The sequence below is a fragment of the Saccopteryx bilineata genome, chromosome X, assembly GCF_036850765.1.
Source record: "Saccopteryx bilineata isolate mSacBil1 chromosome X, mSacBil1_pri_phased_curated, whole genome shotgun sequence".
NCBI lineage: Eukaryota > Metazoa > Chordata > Mammalia > Chiroptera > Emballonuridae > Saccopteryx > Saccopteryx bilineata.
In genome coordinates this window covers 71,288,645-71,306,240 of record NC_089502.1, presented here as the reverse complement: position 1 = coordinate 71,306,240, position 17,596 = coordinate 71,288,645, and the positions used below count along the sequence as shown (strand labels likewise).

General features: G+C 39.0%; 1 protein-coding gene across 1 annotated transcript in view; it reads left to right on the top strand.

Moving 5' to 3' along the window:
* The window catches only part of ARHGEF9 (Cdc42 guanine nucleotide exchange factor 9), a 382,466-nt gene that overhangs the window by 82,129 nt on the left and 282,741 nt on the right, over positions 1-17,596 (top strand). Inside the window, exons 3-4 of the mRNA XM_066250140.1 lie at positions 1,943-2,087; positions 6,645-6,739. Of these exons, the coding sequence (XP_066106237.1) occupies positions 1,943-2,087; positions 6,645-6,739 (240 nt within the window). The remainder of the gene's footprint in view (positions 1-1,942; positions 2,088-6,644; positions 6,740-17,596) is intronic.

The following is a 17,596-nucleotide window of genomic DNA, read 5'->3' as shown; positions in this document are numbered from 1 at the left end:
CCCTGCTGTGGGTTCTGTTGTACAGACCTTCAAGGACATTGAACAAAAAAGAAGAAAGTCCAAAATGAGTACTACATCAGGTGTTTCTGGGCACACCAAATTATGAAGTCAATGTTGCAGGAGCTCCAATGTAAAGACATTATGGCCTAGATAAATTGCAACCTTAGCTCCAGATGGTGCTTAGTTCAAGTACAAATTGTGCCTTCTACCTTTCTTTTTAACCATCTTCTATTTCTGGGGGTCCCTGACCCTGTTCTCTAAGCTTCAAGCTACATAGTTCTGGTCCTTTCTCAAGCTGCAGTTTCCTTCTGTATTGGTTAGAATTATGTCCCCTCAAATAGATCTTCAAGTCCTAAACCTCAGTTCCTGTGAACTTGACCTTATTTGGAAATAGGGTCTTTGCACATATAATCAAATTGAGATGAGATCATGCTGGATTAGGGTGGATTCTAATCCACTGATTGATATCATTATCAGAAAAGAAAAACTTAGACGTAGACAAAGACACAGGGCCTCAGTTTCTTTTCCTCATCTGCTTAAAGATTGTATGACCTACAAGAGGGCTTCTACCTCTAGTTGTTTACATGCCTATGAGATAAACTAAATAGGTTAGGATTAAAAGGAGTGGTAAAAAGCAACCTTGAGAACATGTCCTAGGATTCATACAGATTCAGTGTATACTCTAGTGCCTTCTGAAGCTCTATTTTCAGTACTTCTCAGTAAATTTTGCTGTGAATAAGGATAGACTAACTTTGGTAGCTGGTCTTTGTCTTTGGAAATTGGGTCAGCAGGTGGGAAAGACCCACTTCTGGGTCACCCAAACTGTTAACTGCTCCCACATCCAATCTTCTTAGGGATAAATGATACATGTGAAAGAAACTTGTACTGTGTTCATGTGACTTAACAGTGTTAAGGAGGAAGTTGAAGGATGTAAGGGCACAGGAACTACTTTTATTTTGTCTAGAAAGACAGTGTGGCAGGTCTATAGACAGAGCTAATATTTACAAGTTGTGTGACCTCTGGAAACTCATTTATCCTTTCTGAGCCTTGGTTTCCACGCTATAAAATAGGCTACTATCTACCTTATGGAGTAGTTGTAAAGACTAAATGAGATAGAATGAATAAGTCTGCTTAGCACGATATCTGATACATACCAGGTACTCCACAGATATTTCACAGATGTTAGTTCTTTTTCTCTTTTTTCACTTGGAGGTCAGGATTTTTGAAAACAAAGAAAGATTTGGAATGAAAACAACTGGCTGTGTTAGTATCAAAAAAAAGGACTGTACTTTAGTCTTAAGATATTCCTTTGGCAAGTGAGGTTTCTCTCTCTCTCTCTCTCTCTCTCTCTCTCTCTTACTCTGTCCCTCCCTCTCACTTTTTTTCTGTTCTCCCTTCTTCTCTCCCTCCCTCTATTGTCTATTTCACACTCACACACACACATACACACTTTTTTAATAACTTTATTATGTGCTTTATGTGCATTATCTCATGTCCTCATCTTAGCAACTCTGCAAGATAGGTATTATCCCTATCCCTTCTATGCAGATGAGGAAACTGAAACTCACACAGATGAATTCATTTGCTCCAGGTATCACATTGAGTAAAGGTTAATGTTCATAGCAAATGCAGAATCCGCACTCTTCCAATTCCAATGCAAACAAAACACACAAGAAATGCCCGAGAAAGGAGAAACAAATAGATGCTCCTTTCCTTAAATCAGTTGCCTAATTTTTATTTTCTTTATTTCCTGATGTCTTTTAGGCTCTTAAGAATTGTATCTTTGCTTGCACTTATTCATGATGCATGGGAACCCTGCCTGTATTTGGGTGTTAGTTGGACTATATGATATTCCAAAATGGAAAGCTCTGCTGTTTAAGCCAAGTGTTAGCCTACTCCCCACCACCACTGAGTTACTAATCCTGATTTGTTTTCTTTGCAGGCTTTCTTTCCCCCAGCTGAACCATCACCAAGTACTCCACCCCTGAAAATCCTCCTGGCAAAATGCCAATCTCTTCCTATTTCACAGAGCATTCCCCTGGAATTGGATCAAGTGTGCTGGAGGAGACCCAGGAAGTTGTGCACAGGTATGCCTTTCATACTCTGGTTTCTGTGGCCAGGACATGTCAAGTAGCCCTCAAGAATAGATTGACTGTATTGACATTTACCCTTTTTCTCCCTTGTCTCCACTCTAGTTCCTCAGAACTATTTATTCCTCATTGGTACCTGAAAATCCACTGTTCATGATGCCTTGGGTATAGATTTTTTTTCCTCTCCATGTTCTTCTTTTAAAATGCAAATATCATCACTTGGAGGGCCCTTTCACTCTGAACACTTAAGCTTCTCACCTTCCCAAGGCCTCATTTTTACTCCAGGCTCTCTGTATCTAACACTTTCCAGGTCTCATAAACTTCAGTTCCTTCTATTTACCTTCTTCACAGTGCTCTTATATACACCCTCCTTGTCTGAAAGGAATCAGTCCCATAGTCCTCACTCTCATGGGGCTATCCTAGCCTTGCCTCTCTTGCATCTTGGCTAGACTTAACTATTTTGGGTCTTAAGTCCTTCCTCTTCTTTACTTGACCACTGACCATGGAAAGCACCTCAAGGCTCAAGGCAGTTTAATTTAAAACACCTGAAACACAAAGATTTCCTCGCACCAACATATAAATTGCTTCCCAGAGCTTCTGGGTACACCTTTTCAGACTCAGCCCATTGATCTTGATTGCTAGATACTTGTCACTTAAAAGTAAAGCTCCATCTTCTGCTACAGCTGGGAAAATCCATGCTCTTCTGCCCGTGGGCCTAATACTATATCCTTAAAGCTCCCCAAGGCCCTACCTCAGTCCTTTATACAGAAACATAATTTACATTAATATTGAGAACACACATGGCCTCACAGCATTTCTTTCTAAAAGTTTTCTATAGTCTCTACAAGCGCTGTGAGCTGTGGTATCACTTCCCCATGACCCAAAGTTTCCTCTACCCCAAAGGCTGCTCTAGTTTTATTATTTCTCTATTTCTTTTCCCTTTTATTCTCCTTACTCCCCATGTGGAGGATATGTGAGATGCTTTGACTTGGAGCTTATTTTAGACACTGTAATTCCTTGCCAACATTCTAGGAAGTTAGTAGCCAAAGCAATCACAGGTTTTGGTCCTCTGTAGCATCACCTCCCTCAGAAATATCCAGAAGCCAGGGATGTAGTGAAAGGAGAATAAAGAATCCTGAAAACATGGAGTTAATTCTTCTCTGTCGGAACTAAGATAGTCCTTAGAAAGCCTTCTTGTTTTATGAATAGGAAAACAGGCTCAGACAGAGGAAGGGACTTGCCCAAGGTCATAAGTCTGTGCATAACAGAATTATGACTCAGGGCTTCAACCTTCTGATTTTCTACCATGCTGGAGTGTGATTTTTACTCCAATTCTAGAGCAAAGTTTAAAATGTTAGAATGCCAAGCCTTAGTTCCATTCAATCTTATCTGTATTGGGATTGCCAGCTGCATCCTTCCCCTACTATAGAAACTGCAGGTGGTAAATGCAAACATCAAAGCAACTGAAGATACCTACCATGTTTTCTAAGTTCTTTGCCTGGAAATAAGGCACTCTCTCACAATCCCCTGGGAGGTCAGGTATCTTGTCACATCTGTTTCCCTTCTCCTTCCCTCCTTCTTTGGTAGTGAGCCCAACCCCCGGCAATTCAGAAGCTTTTTAACAACTACTACCACTCCATTGCCAAGTGTATCAGAGTGCCCCTAAAGCCTGCTGTTTGTCAGAAGTAGATAAGTGATAGCCTCTCAGAAGAGGGCCCAGCAAAGCCAGGGTTAATACCCATATTGGGGACTTCTCTGAGCTTATTTATAGTCATGGGTGTGAAAATGTATCTCTGAGATTGGTACAGTTCCTGCCATCACCTCAGAAGCCACTCTCACCTCTGCAACATAAGTGGTCCCCACATTGCAGCCCTGCTTCTCAAGGTCTCAAACAGACACTTGGGCTAAAAATAACTCGAAAAATGAGGATGACATCAGAATTTCATTTGGGAAGCCAGTTGTCATTCAACTCCTCTAATATCCCTGACCCTGCTAGCAATGGGATAAGGATCCCATTCCCATTATATGTAGTACCTGCTTTATCTCCACCTTACTCAGAGCCTGAAGGAATTTAATTCGTTTTCTAGTGCTAAATCTCTGCTTTTGTATTTTCCTCCATTTTATTGATATTAGTTCCTTTCTCTCAGCTTCTGATTTAGAGGTTCCCAGGGCAGACCAGTAGAGTGTAAAGAGTTGGAGTTGAGTGTAAAACTTTGGATTTGGATAGAAACCAGGTTCAAATTTCTGTTCTGCCATCTCAAGCAAGTTGTATAACCTCTCTGGACCTCAGTTTCCCCATGAAAATGAACAGTTGTATAACATCTGACTTACAAGATCATTGTGAGGATTGAGTGAAATAGAATCAACAAATGTCCTTGTCCCAGTTCCTGACATTCAAGGGTGCTCAGTGATGGTAGGTCCTTCTCTCCTCTGGCAGTCACCAATTTCATATGCCCAAGGACTTTCCCCACATGCACACTCACATACACTGCTGTTGGGTTCAACCTAAATATGCTCTAGTACATGAGCTACTTCCTCTATTTATTTGTTTACCTACTCACTCAATAAACACTTATTGAGCAAAATTAGGTCAAAGGAGTTTACCTTCTTATAGCCTGGTGTGTTGGAAAGAACAATAGTTTTGAAGTCAGGAATACCTGAATTGGAATATTGGTTCTGTCATCTACTAGACGTATGACCTTAAATCAGTCCCTTTACCATGTTGAGACTTAGTTTTCTTATTTGTAATGTTAGGGTAATAATTTGAACCCCACAGTCAATGTTGTAAGTCTCAAAAGGACTAACAAACATAAAAGTGCTTTATAAGTGCTGAGGTGCTATAAAACTAGATTGGGATTTTAAAAATGGCAATAAAAAAAAAACAGTTACAGATAAGGTTGTATCTTAAACATATACATATCCAGGTCCCTTACATAAAGGCATATCTCATTTTATTGCAAGTCACATTTTATTGCACTTCACAGATGTTGCGTTTTTTACCAATTAAAGGCAAAATCCTTCTTAAGCAAAAAGATTATGGTTCACTTTATTGTAGTGATCTGAAACCGAATCCACAATATCTCTGACTTATGCCTATAGTTGATAGTCAATAAATACCTGTTCAAGCCAATATTAAAATCCAATATTTACTTTCCAAATACAGTAAAGTGTGTTCTTCTCTTTGAAAGGACCAGAATCTTTAAAGCAGCCTGGCTGCAGGTATCGCCACATACATATCATCCTACCTATTGACTGAGCTCTACTCAAACCCTGTGAAACTTGGCTGAGTCAGAGGCCTGTTTTGGCTACAATATCTAGATCATTTCCACTGATGCCCTGTCACTCTCAGGTTCTGGATTGGTGTTAATCTAGAGCAGCAATTTTCAACATTTTTCTTTTCATGACACGTGTAAACTAATTACTGAAATTCTATGACACACCAAATAGTAACATGTTTTGCCAATATGACAAACGAAGTAGGTATAATTTTGATTCATTCACACTGGACAGCTATTGTTGTGTTGACTATTTTCATTTTTATTTGGCAATCTAAAGGAAAAGAGGTCAGTGCTCATGTATAAATAGTCAAGTATTGTATGTTTTTAAAATTCTGGTGGCACACCAGTGTACCACAGCAAATAGGTTAAAAATTGCTGATCCAGAGAATTGTAGAATACAACTAGAAGAACATATCACCACTTGATAGAATGTCTCTGGGGTAGTTGGAAGGAACCTTAAACCAGATAATGAATTCTGAGCAGGTTAGAATAAACTGATATATCTTTACCTGTTATTTGAGTATTTCTCTGTTGATAGCCACTTTTGATAACTGAGACAAGTTTCAGAAGACATGAATTGTGTTGTTGGGTTTCTGTATTTGCTTGTGTGTGGTCAGTTCCAATCATTCCTCTTCTGTAAGCCTCAGTATCTTCATCTCAGAAATGGAGGCCATACTGTTTGGCTGTTTTGACAACACAAATTTCACTTACTAATTGGGTCTGATTAGATCTGTCCTTGGTTTCTCCTCTTATTCCATGTTTTTTAGACACCTCCCCTGCTCACATTTCTTTTAATAGGTAGGTTACAGAAAAGAATGAATATTTATAGCTGTTTACATTACTCTAACAAAGTACTGAGAAGGGGCAAGAAATACGAACAATTGGTGGAAAGAGGGTTTTGATAATATTTGTATATTTTAAGTAACCAAGCTCTCTAAGCCATCTAAGACTTCAAGTACTAGAAAATGGTCCAAGCCTGGAATTCTTACTTTGTAATTTCAAACAAGAACCTGATGTTCTTTCTTTTCCAAGATATTCTATGAGAAATATAAGAAGCTTCAGGGTACTTCATATACTGGCTTTGCATTTCTTTTTGACTAATTTCAGCTCACTTTCTCTTCATGACTGGCCTCACATAAGCATAACCTTTCATTCCATTTCCCCATCCATCTCAATCTTGGTGGTCATAAAAGGTAGGGCAGGGCAATCATTAGCTAGGACCCTCTAAAAGGAACTGAGGTCTTGACTCACCCTAAAGTGTATTCCTTCACTACAGGTAACTTGGACCAGGGCTCTAAGACACTAGAAACCTGCAAGAACGTTGATGGATACTGGAAGCCCCAGAGACCAGGAAAAAAGCACGCTAATGAAGTAAGACAACTTTCTTATTTTCTTTTGAATGTGAGAGACCTCCAGGATCATTCATTTCTTCTAAGCTTTCATTTCTCTAGACATATTGAAAGTATTGGAGCTTCCGACATGTGGAATGAAAGCATTTTTTAAAATGGAGTTTTAAACTATTTTATGGCTACATCAAAGTTGGAAGCATTTACTTTTTTACCCCTGAGATTATTATTATTATTTTTTTGATGAGGTAAATCCAGGATTTTATATGGCTTCCATACAGGCTGCCACCGCCATTGTCTTTGGCTGAGTTTCCATGGCTGATGGGAGAGGTGTAAGATTTTAAACCATGGGTATTTTTATTTTCTTTTATTATATCCTACAGTGAGTGTTAAGTGGTGGCATATTTATGGACATTCCCTTTGAGAAAATATTTCATAAATGCAGATATAATAGCTGGTGCTTAGGAGTTCAGTTAGCAGGCTTTTTACTTCTATGTATTTACAGTCATGTATTAGAACTTTTGTAAGTGTAACTTTCTTGCAGTATCTCTGTGCATGTGTATGCCAGTCCATACATACCAATATATGCAGCTTTGCCCATCTACATGCCTGACAAAGGACTTTTTAGGTGCATGTATGGGTGTCCCTTAACTCTCTGTTTGTGTGTGTGTGTGTTTGTGTGTATTTTCCATCCTTTTGTCTGAGTGTATCTTGAGTGTTTTGACATCTGATGGGTTTTTTTGTATGTTTTTAGATCTGTGGGCCTATCCATTTGCATCTTTTTGCTTGAGGGTATATATGGATGTGTCTGTGTCTGCATGAGTCAGTCTATCTGAGAGCAACTGTATTTAGACATATAAGTCTATAGTTTTGTGACTGAACACTGGCAAGCAATGACAGCTGAGAATGCAACTCATAGGGATATCTAGCCTAGTACCTTAGCTTTCACTACTGCCATCCTCCCACTATACTATTCCCACTCAGAAATAGGCTTCCAGTCATAGCAGTTCAGGCCTGTCTCATGACAGTCACCACCTAGAGCAGGAGTCCCCAAACTTTTTACACAGGGGGCCAGTTCACTGTCCCTCAGACCATTGGAGGGCCACCACATACAGTGCTCCTCTCACTGGCCACCAATGAAAGAGGTGCCCCTTCCGGAAGTGCAGCAGGGGGCTGGATAAATGGCCTCAGGGGGCCATATGCAGCCCGCGGGCTGTAGTTTGGGGATGCCTGACCTAGAGTCTCTTGGCCAGGGACATATGTCATGAAGTTGCGGGCTTTTGTATAATTTTATTTTAGTTTGGGAGTTGCAAAGTGAAGCCCAGAGGAAAAGGTCTATGACACTTGTCTTGCCTTCTTTTGATCCCTACCCTTGCTCAATTGCCTTCTTGACAGCCTTCCCTCACTTGAGTTCCTTAGTCCAGACTCAGGTTGATTAATTCCTCCAAACAAAAGGGCAATGACGGGCAAATATGAGCACTTATTTCATTTCAGCCAGGTCTCCGAGTTGTTCCTCTTTTTACTCAGGGAACAAATGATTAGCATTGTCCTAATTAGTAATTTGTGTATGCTCAAAAACAGCAATGTCATTTGTAATAAGGCCCTTTTCTTGGGGAATCCAGGCTTTGAAAGGCCCTGAGAGGTAAAATCCAAGGAGGTGATCCCAGCACGATAAAATATCCACACTCAGTGGTTTTAGGGGAGTGATGGGTGTCACCTAAAAAACCATGTGGAGCTCTATGGCATCCACAGGGCTTCAAATGTTTAGGCAACAGTTTTTGCAGCACAATTCAGCCCTCATTCTCTTATGATAGTATAATAATAGTAATAATAATGGCTTAGATCTCTTCGAAATTTTACAAAATTCCATCAAATCTGAAGTTTTATATCACCTCATGACAGCTCTGTCAATAAATATCATCCATCTTTTGTACATGAAATCTCTAAGACTCCAAGAGGGGGCATTGGTTTATCTAAAGTTACTCTGCTGATAATGGGTAGGGTCCAACATTCTATATAACTCCAAATCAGGATGCAGGATTTAGATCTCTGTTCTGTCTTTCAGAAATTTAGAGAATCCAAAGTTGGGAGTAAAATGATTTTTCAAGGAACCAATTCAAAGTAAGTTAAAAAGAAGAGTTTAGTGGTATATTGCAATATTCAAGATTTCTTAGAGAGACTGGAATTTTGAATTAGGCTCTAAAGGATGTTAAGGGGTTAAACAGGCAAAGCAGAAGGAAATGACTGGTATAGTCATTTACTAGTAGGTATTATTACCAGGAGTGAATCACTGGTCCCTTGAGAACAATCAGTGGAAGCTGGTCTCTTATGCACAGTGCCAGTAGTCAGAAGGAGCTACTCTTTACACGTGTACATACCTCATAGCTAAGAGAACACTTTTAAATATATAGTGCCATTTAAATCCTGAAAATACTGTAGAAAGACTATGTTATCTCCATTGTTTTAGATGATAAAATGAAGCTCAGAGAAAAAGGACTTTCCCAAGTACAAAGAGCAAAGTTGATAACAGTCAAGTTGTACATTCTTATGGCTCCAAGTCCAGTGTACTGATAACTGTTCTTTTTAATTTTTATTTGTTATTGATTTGAGAGAGGGAGAGAGAGAAATAGAGAGAGAGAGAGAGAGAGAGAGAGAGAGAGAAACACAAATTTGTTGTTCCACTTATTTATGCCTTCATTGGTTGATACTTGTATGTGCTGTGGCTGGGGATTGAACATGCAACATTGGCGTACTAAGATGATGCTTTAGCCTACTTAGCTACTTGGCCAGAGCTCCTGAAATGTATTCTCACTTGGTGAATATAGCAGGATATCTAAAGTAAGTCTTAAAGCATATAGATCTAGCCATAATCTGTCTCCAATACCCTTACCCCCTGCTGCCTTCTCTAGATCCCCAGCCTGGCTGACCTTGACCTTGGCAGACTAAGTATCAGTTGCTGATCTCAGCCAGGAAACTGTGCTATGACAGTGGCTTCAACTTACCAATTTAGAAAGCTCTGGTGGAGATACACTGGAGGCAAGACCAGTACCCAGTGTCCAGCACTCTAAGGAAAAAATGTTGTTGGTTTACCGTCAATGGTTCCTTTTCTCTTCTGCAACACTCATGTGTCACCTTTCGAAAACCAACCAAACTTTATCCCAGATGTTAAAATTAACCGGTCTCTTCTCCCCAAAATTAGACTGAGAATAAATTTCCAATAGAATTATATTAATCAACATTTAAAAGAAATCACTTTAGAGGAGTTGGGGATGGTGAATCTTGAGTTTTAGGAATCCAGCCTATTTCTCTTGATTTAGCTAGCAATGATGTAAATGCCATGAAATTGTTAAGCTCCCATCATTGCTGTAGCTTATTTTGAACTTTACAACTGGTGAACCTCACTCTGCTAGAAGCCTCTTCCCTAAAGAAACTTTTCTCACCAACTACTTGGCATAAGGCTCAGAAATTGAATTCTGAAGTCAGACAGATAGGGATTTTTTTTAAATTTTAAATCTTATTTAGAAAAATGATTTTAACAGGGTGACATTGATCAATAAGAGTACATAGGTTTCGGTTAAACATCTCTATATAGCATTTGAATTGTTGATTATATTGTATGCCCATCAGCCAAAGTCGAATCATTTTCTGTCACCTTATAATTGTCCCTTTTTATAACCTTCCCCTGCTCTCTTCGTCCATCCCCATGTTCCCCTCCACCTGGTAACCACTTCACTTTTGTCTATACCCATGAGTCTCAGTTTTGTATCCCACCCATGTGTGAAATCATACCGTTCTTAGCTTTTTCTGATTTATTTCTTTCATCAGTATAATGTTCTTAAGGTTCATCCATGTTGTCCTAAATGGCAACAGGTTATCATTTCTTATGGCTGAGTAGTATTCCATTGTATATATAAATATATGTACCACATCATCTTTATCCAATCCTCTATCAAGGGACACTTTAGTTGTTTCCATATCTTGGTCATTGAATAATGCTCTGATGAACACAGGGGTGCACACATCTTCACGTACCAATGTTTTCGAGTTTTGGGGGTAAATACCTAGTAAAGGGATTGCTGGGTCTTATGGTAACTCTATTTTTAATTTATTGAGGACCCACCATACTTTACTCCGTAATAGTTGTACTAATTTGCATTCTCACCAGCAAGGAAGGAGGGTTCCTTTTTATCCACAGCCTCTCTAACACTTGTTTTTACCTATCATGTTGATAATAACCAGTCTAACAGGTGTGAGGTGGTACCTCATTGTAGGTTTGATTTGCATTTCTAGAATAACTAATGAAGATGAGCATCTTTTCATATACCTGTTAGCCATTTGTATGTCCTTTTGGAAGAAGTGTTTGTTTAGGTCTTCTCCCCATTTTTTAATTGGACTGTTTACTTGTTTGTTGCTGAGCTTTGTGAGCTCTTTATATATTTTGTATATTAACCCCTTATCAGAGCTGTTGTTTACAAATATCATCTCCCATTTGTTTGGGTGCCTATTTGTTTTGTTGTCAGTTTCTTTTGTTGTGCAGAAGCTTTTTAGCTTGATATAGTTCCATCCATTTATTTTTGCCTTTATTTCCCTTGCCTTTGGGGTCAAATTCATAAATTGTTATCTAAGGCCAACCAAGGTCCATAAGCTTAGTACCTATGTTTTCTTGTATGTAATTTATTGTTTCAGGTATTATATTTAGGTCTTTGATTCATTTTGAATTAATTTTTGTGCAGAGGAACAAACTGTAGTCAAGTTTCATTCTTTTGCATGTGGCTTTTCAATTTTCCCAGCACCATTTATTGAAGAGGCTTTTTTTCTTTATTGTGTGTTTTTGGACAAATCAAAGATGATTTGTCCATATATATGTGGTGTTATTTCTGGGCTCTTGAGTCTGTTCCATTGGTCCTTATGTCTGTTATTCTGCCAATACCATGCTATTTTGATTTTCGTGGCTCTATAGTATAATTTGAAGTCAGGTAGTGTGATACTTCTGACTTCATTCTTTTTCTTCAGGATTGATTTGACTAATTGGGGGTTTTCATTGTTCCATACAAACCTGGTAATTCTATACTTCTTTCCCCTGTTTCTTCTTCTTTTTTTTTAAAGCTGTCTATTTCAGTAGTGGCTTTTTCATGGGTGGTTACCATTAGGTTATTAAGAGAAGTATGTTTATATGTACAAGAGTTCTTTGTCATATGAGTGCTTCTGAACTCCATCCTCCTTTGCTACTGCAGATCTTTATCTTCTCCTGTTTTATGTTATTGTTGTCACAGATTATCCTTGTTTTATTGTGACCTTGTTGGAGCTTTTACTTGTAGTTTTGATTTGTTTTGTCTTTTGTGTCTGGTCAAATAATCCTCTTGAGTATTTTCTGCCATGGGGGTTTTCTGGTGATAAATTTTCTCAGCTTCTGTATGGTAAATTTTATATTATGTATATTTTACCACAGTAAAAAAAAATACTTCAGTGAAAATTCTTATATTTTTTGTTTAAATAAAGGATTACTGAGGTATAATTTACATACCACACAATTCACCCATTTAAATCATATAATTTAATGGTTTTTAGTAATATATTCCTTTCTGTGTATACTGTGCCAATATTTTGAGAGTGAGTCCTGAAAAACAGAATTGCTTCTCTTTTGGTTAGTCACATATGAAACTTGAATAGATACTACCAAACAGTTTTCTGAAGGGCTATTTAGTTCTCCCTGCTCCTGCTTCCTAGCAATGTATAAAAGTAAAAGTATTCCTGTATGCTCACCAAAATTTGGTATCATCAGACTTTCACATTTCCACGACTCTGATGGGACTGAGTGGTATTTTCTAGTTAAGTTTGCACTTCCCTGATAACTAGTAAATTTGACTATCTTATCATGCTGGAGATGAGAATAGAAGCAAGATGGGAGAAGTTGGGGGTATGGAGGTGAAGCCGATGAGTTGAATTTTGGACAGGTTGGGTTTTCATGGACATACCACATCTATGCAGAGAGGCTCAGAAGGTAGTAGTGATTTGCTTTAAACTTTGGGAAAGAGGGTAGAGTCAAAAATAAAATCTTGGGCTTGACCTGTGGTGGTGCAGTGAATAGAGCATTTACCTGGAACACTGAGGTTGTCAGATCAAAATCCTAGGCTTGCCTGGTCAAGGCACATACCAGAAGAAATCAATAAACAACGAAAGTGAAGCAACTATGACCAGGCTCCCTCTCTTTCTCTCTCTCTCACTCTAAAATCAATAAATAAAATCTTTAAGAAGTAAAATAAAATCTTAAGTCTACCACATCCAGATGCTTGGGAAAACTTAATTATATTGCCCAAGGAGAGTGTGAGACCTAAAACAAAGTGTTTAAGGCCTGCAGGCAGAGGAGACTGAAAAGAAGTGGTCAGATACATAAGAACAAATCCAGGCCACAGAAGCCAAGGGAAGAGAAAGTTTCAATAAGTACAGGGTGTTTACTGGCATCAGGTCTAGAGGAGTGAATAGGATGGATCTCACCCCCCAAAAAAAGAAAGTTGGCTTGGACATTAAGGGGCATTACTAACCTTAGGAGCTAAGGTAGTTTAAAAATAAGAGCATGGGCTTTGCAATTAAATAGAGCTATGTCCAAATCTAGACCCTAGCACTGATGAGCTGTATGGTAAAGGGCAAGTCACTCAACCCCTTAGGACTTTTCCAAAACCCAAATAAAGATAATATCTTCTGCCTAAGATAATTTTGAAAATTGGAGAAAACTACATTTGAAAAGGATTAGCAAAGTGCCTAATTATATAGATGTCCAAGAAATGTTCATTTTTCTCTGTCCTTCATCTCTCCCCCACCAAGAAGAGAAGAGTTACACTGCTTATCTAAACGGTGATTGGATCCACAGGATTTAACTAGGCAGGAAAGAGCTCTAATTCCAAAACAAATATTTGTTAAGGTCAATTCTTATGCATTTTTTAGGTAACCCAGAGATTAAGAGGGCATAGTTACCTTTAAGAAATTCATAGTCTGCCTGACCAGGTGGTGGTTCAGTGGATAGAGAGTTGGCATGGGACACTGAAGACCCAGGTTTGAAACTCTGAGGTCACTGGCTTGAGCATGGGCTCATTTCTTTTGAGCACGGGCTTACTAGTTTGAGCGTGAGGTCGCTGACTTGAGCATGGGATCATAGACATCACCCCATGGTCACTGGCTTGAGCAAGGGCAAAAACTGCCTCAGCTGGAGCCCCCTGGTCAAGGCACATATAAGAAATCAATCAATGAATAACTAAGGTGCCACAATGAAGAATTGATGCTTCTCGTCTCTCTCCCTTCCTGTCTGTCTGTCTCTCTCTCTCTCTCTCTCGCTAAAAAAACATACATACACACACAAAACAAAAACAAAAACAGAAAAACTTAGAGTTCAAGTCAGGTGTCAGGAAAGTTAATTATGGGCACGTGATATATACCACAGGCGAGATACGAACAAAGCATTCAGGAACATAGGGAGAGGAAAAATTGGAGGATCTGCCTGACCTTAAGTTTTGCTTTCTTTTGATGGACTGTAGCTATATTTAGATAACTACTGGATTTGTTATTTAATGTTTAAAAATAAATATGTAATTGGAGACTATTTGTCCTGAACTAATTTAATAATAATGATAAATTAGCTTTATAGAAAATTAATTGGGTAGGAAATGGGCAAATTTTTCTATCTATCCTTTTCCCCCTCACCCCCTTTTTCTATTTTTCAGGAATCTTCACCTAGAGAAAATTAGCCTCTTCAGATCATAGCCCAGGTACTATTGTTTAACTCTACACAGAATCGCACAGTATTACCATGGTGGCTGGACAAATAGCCTCCAGTCTCTAGTTTGGCAGCCTCAACTCTAGCATATCTGGATAAACGTACCAGACTGCAGGGAGTTCAGGAAGAGATTGAGAGAAAGAGTTTAGAGGGGTTAGGTAGTATGGGAGGCAGAGAGGGTAGGAAAAAATGGAGTTCCTTTCAATCTCCCAAGTGCTGATTTAGGAGAACCTGAGTAGGAGCTGAGGTTGTAGAGATGGGGAGCAGGATGCAGACCTGGGAAATGGAGGTGCAGAAAAAGTAGCCGTCTTCATTTTCTAGAATAGTATATGGCAAAGCTATTAATCTCAAAACAAAAATTAATTTGAAACTAATGTGCACGTGTATATTTTTATCTCAATATCTACTTTTCCTACATTTCTTTTTGTCCCTTCTTCTACCTCCTTCTTTCCTCTCCCCTTCTCTTTCTTCTTCTCCACCACACCCTACCCTATCTTTATCTCTCCCTCCTTTGGGGAAAAATTCTGCCTTGCTAAGCCTCTTCCTGGCTTTTTCTTTATCTCCCTTTGTAATTTGCCCTGGTTACTACAGCTTTTAAATGTGGGCAGATGTGTTGTCAATATTGAAACAAGTATATTTCATATTTCCTTGTCAAGTGCAATCTTATTATGAAGGTAGGAAGGATTGTCTAATGTGAAACAAGAAATATATTAGTTAGGGCCCTGGTAACCCACCCCCACCCAATATCGTTTAATTGCTTCATTTTTTCTCCTTTTTTTTGTTTTTCATTCTCCCTCTCTTCAAAGCCTTTTTTGGTACTTTTGTCTTTTTTTTTCCTTTCCCTTTATCCTGTTTTATTCTTTCTCTTATTCTCTCATTCCCTGGCCAATCTTCCTTTTATCATTCCTCATGTTCACTTGCTTACTGTGTTTGCTAGTCTGTCCCTCTTTCTGTCCCACTTGATGTTTTTGTCCTTGCTTTATTTTTTTTTCTTGTACTCCTACTCTAACTCTTGCATCCTCTTCTGAGTCTTTCTCCGAGTCTCTGCTTCCTCCTCTGGAGTTTATTCTGTGTCTATCTGTGTTCTTTCTGCAGTAGCCAGATAAGATTGTGGAATACTGGGTTTCTGAGGGAACTTTGCATCACTGCTGCTCATCCTCTGCCAAGCTGTTCTTGCTGCAGTCCTCTCAAAGAGCTGAGCCTTGTGAAAATTCTGCCTCTATGCTGGGCCCAGGGGAGAAAGAGTGCAGCAGAGACTTATTGACCTGCCAGTTAGAAGGAGCGCAAGCCTTCTTATCACATGGTCAGAAGATAAATATTGCAATAAGAAGGCACATCAGCAGCATCACTCAGTCTGAAGCATTTTTATACATTTTTATTTAATTAAAATATTCCAACCGTCTGTGTACGTCATCTTCAATCCTCTGGTTTGTTTTGAAGCACTGCTTGGGGAATCTATTGTTACAACATCCCACACTTGTTATCTCTCAGCAGGGGGAGGGTAATTGAGGAAAACATGTGTTGTTTTAATTGGGTGAGACAGGATGGGGAGTGAATGAAAGAGGTGGTTCAGAGTTATAGAGGGGGTAGTGTGCATAGGCCAGTCAGCATAAGGCTTTGGAATCAGTGAAGCTTGGAGGAGAGCAGAAAGGAGATGAGGATTGGAAATGATATTTTTGCAGCAGTCTTGATGTCCAAGGAAATTCTAGTACCAGAGAGTTGTTTTGTCTTGTAACTTATATAATAGCTTACATAAGATTGCTGGTGCTGCCTGATACAAGCAGAATGCCTAAGGATTCAGCCCATCTTGGGCCCTCAAACCCCTAAAAAAAACTACAACCTTCTAACACACATTCCTTCATCCTAATATACTCCCTTCCTACCATCCAGCAGGCACTACCACCTCTGACTCACCTTCCAGTTATTGACTACCTACTATATGCCAGGCACGTTTTAGGGGATAGTTATTGGTATTTGCATCTTACAGTTGAAAAACCTCACAGCTCTGAGTGGTTTAATAACTTGCTTAAGGACACACAGCTAGTAAATGAGCTAATATTCCTTGAATTGGCATAAATAACCTAAGCTGAAAACAATAGCTGTGAGTGTGTGTGTGTGTGTGTGTGTGTGTGTGAGAGAGAGAGAGAGAGAGAGACAGAGAGAGACAGAGAGAGAGAGAGAGAGAGGTCTGAAAATAGAGACAGAGGTGCCAAAACCTCCCTTTGCTTTTCTAGAAGGGAGACAAAATTCAGTTCTCTTGTTTGCATTTTGGTACAGTGTGGTGAGATTTATAGAGGAACTGAATAAGATGCTGCTGCTAACTAATCATCAAAATAATTATGCTTATGTTTCCTTCTTGAAGCAGGTTGAAAGGTTAATAACAGCTCTGCACTGACACCAAGTAACCATGGAGTATAGTTGTGAAACTCCTTGTTATAAAATCCCAGTGAACAGTAGTTCAACCTGCTCAATGCTTAATGGACTCAGACAACCTAATCTATAGTTTTTATTTGAGAGGTTTAATTGGCAGGGCTGATGTCCATTTTGACTTTCCAAGTCATTATTGGAGCATGAAGGTTTTCCTTTTCCCTCCAGCTCACACAGTCATCTTGGACAGATCATCTTCTAGCCTTTGACACAACCAGTTCTGCCTCCCTCAAACCATTCTTATGAGGACCAACTGAGTCCACAAATGTGGAAATTGCTATGTAAACTTTAAAATGTTGTCTACATAGAAGATAGTTTGTTATCGTCAGCTTTTGCATTAATCCAGGTATTTCTGTCCTAATTTGTTACTGAGTTCTCACATTATACCTGGAGTGGCAGCACAGTGTTGTGGTTAAGAACATGAACACTTGCAGATTTGCTCTACTTCAAATTTTAGCTCTAACACTTAGTAGCTGTTTGACCGTGACAAGTATTTAATCTTTCTTTATCTTGATTTTCCTGTTAGTAACATCTGAAATCTACTTCTTAAGGTTATGATGAGGATTAAATGTATTAGGTACTTACAACATTCCTGCCACAGAATAAGGGATATATTTATTTGTTATATATATTTGTTAATATACAGGGCAGTGCTTTGATACTGCAGTGGTTTATGTTCCCTTCACT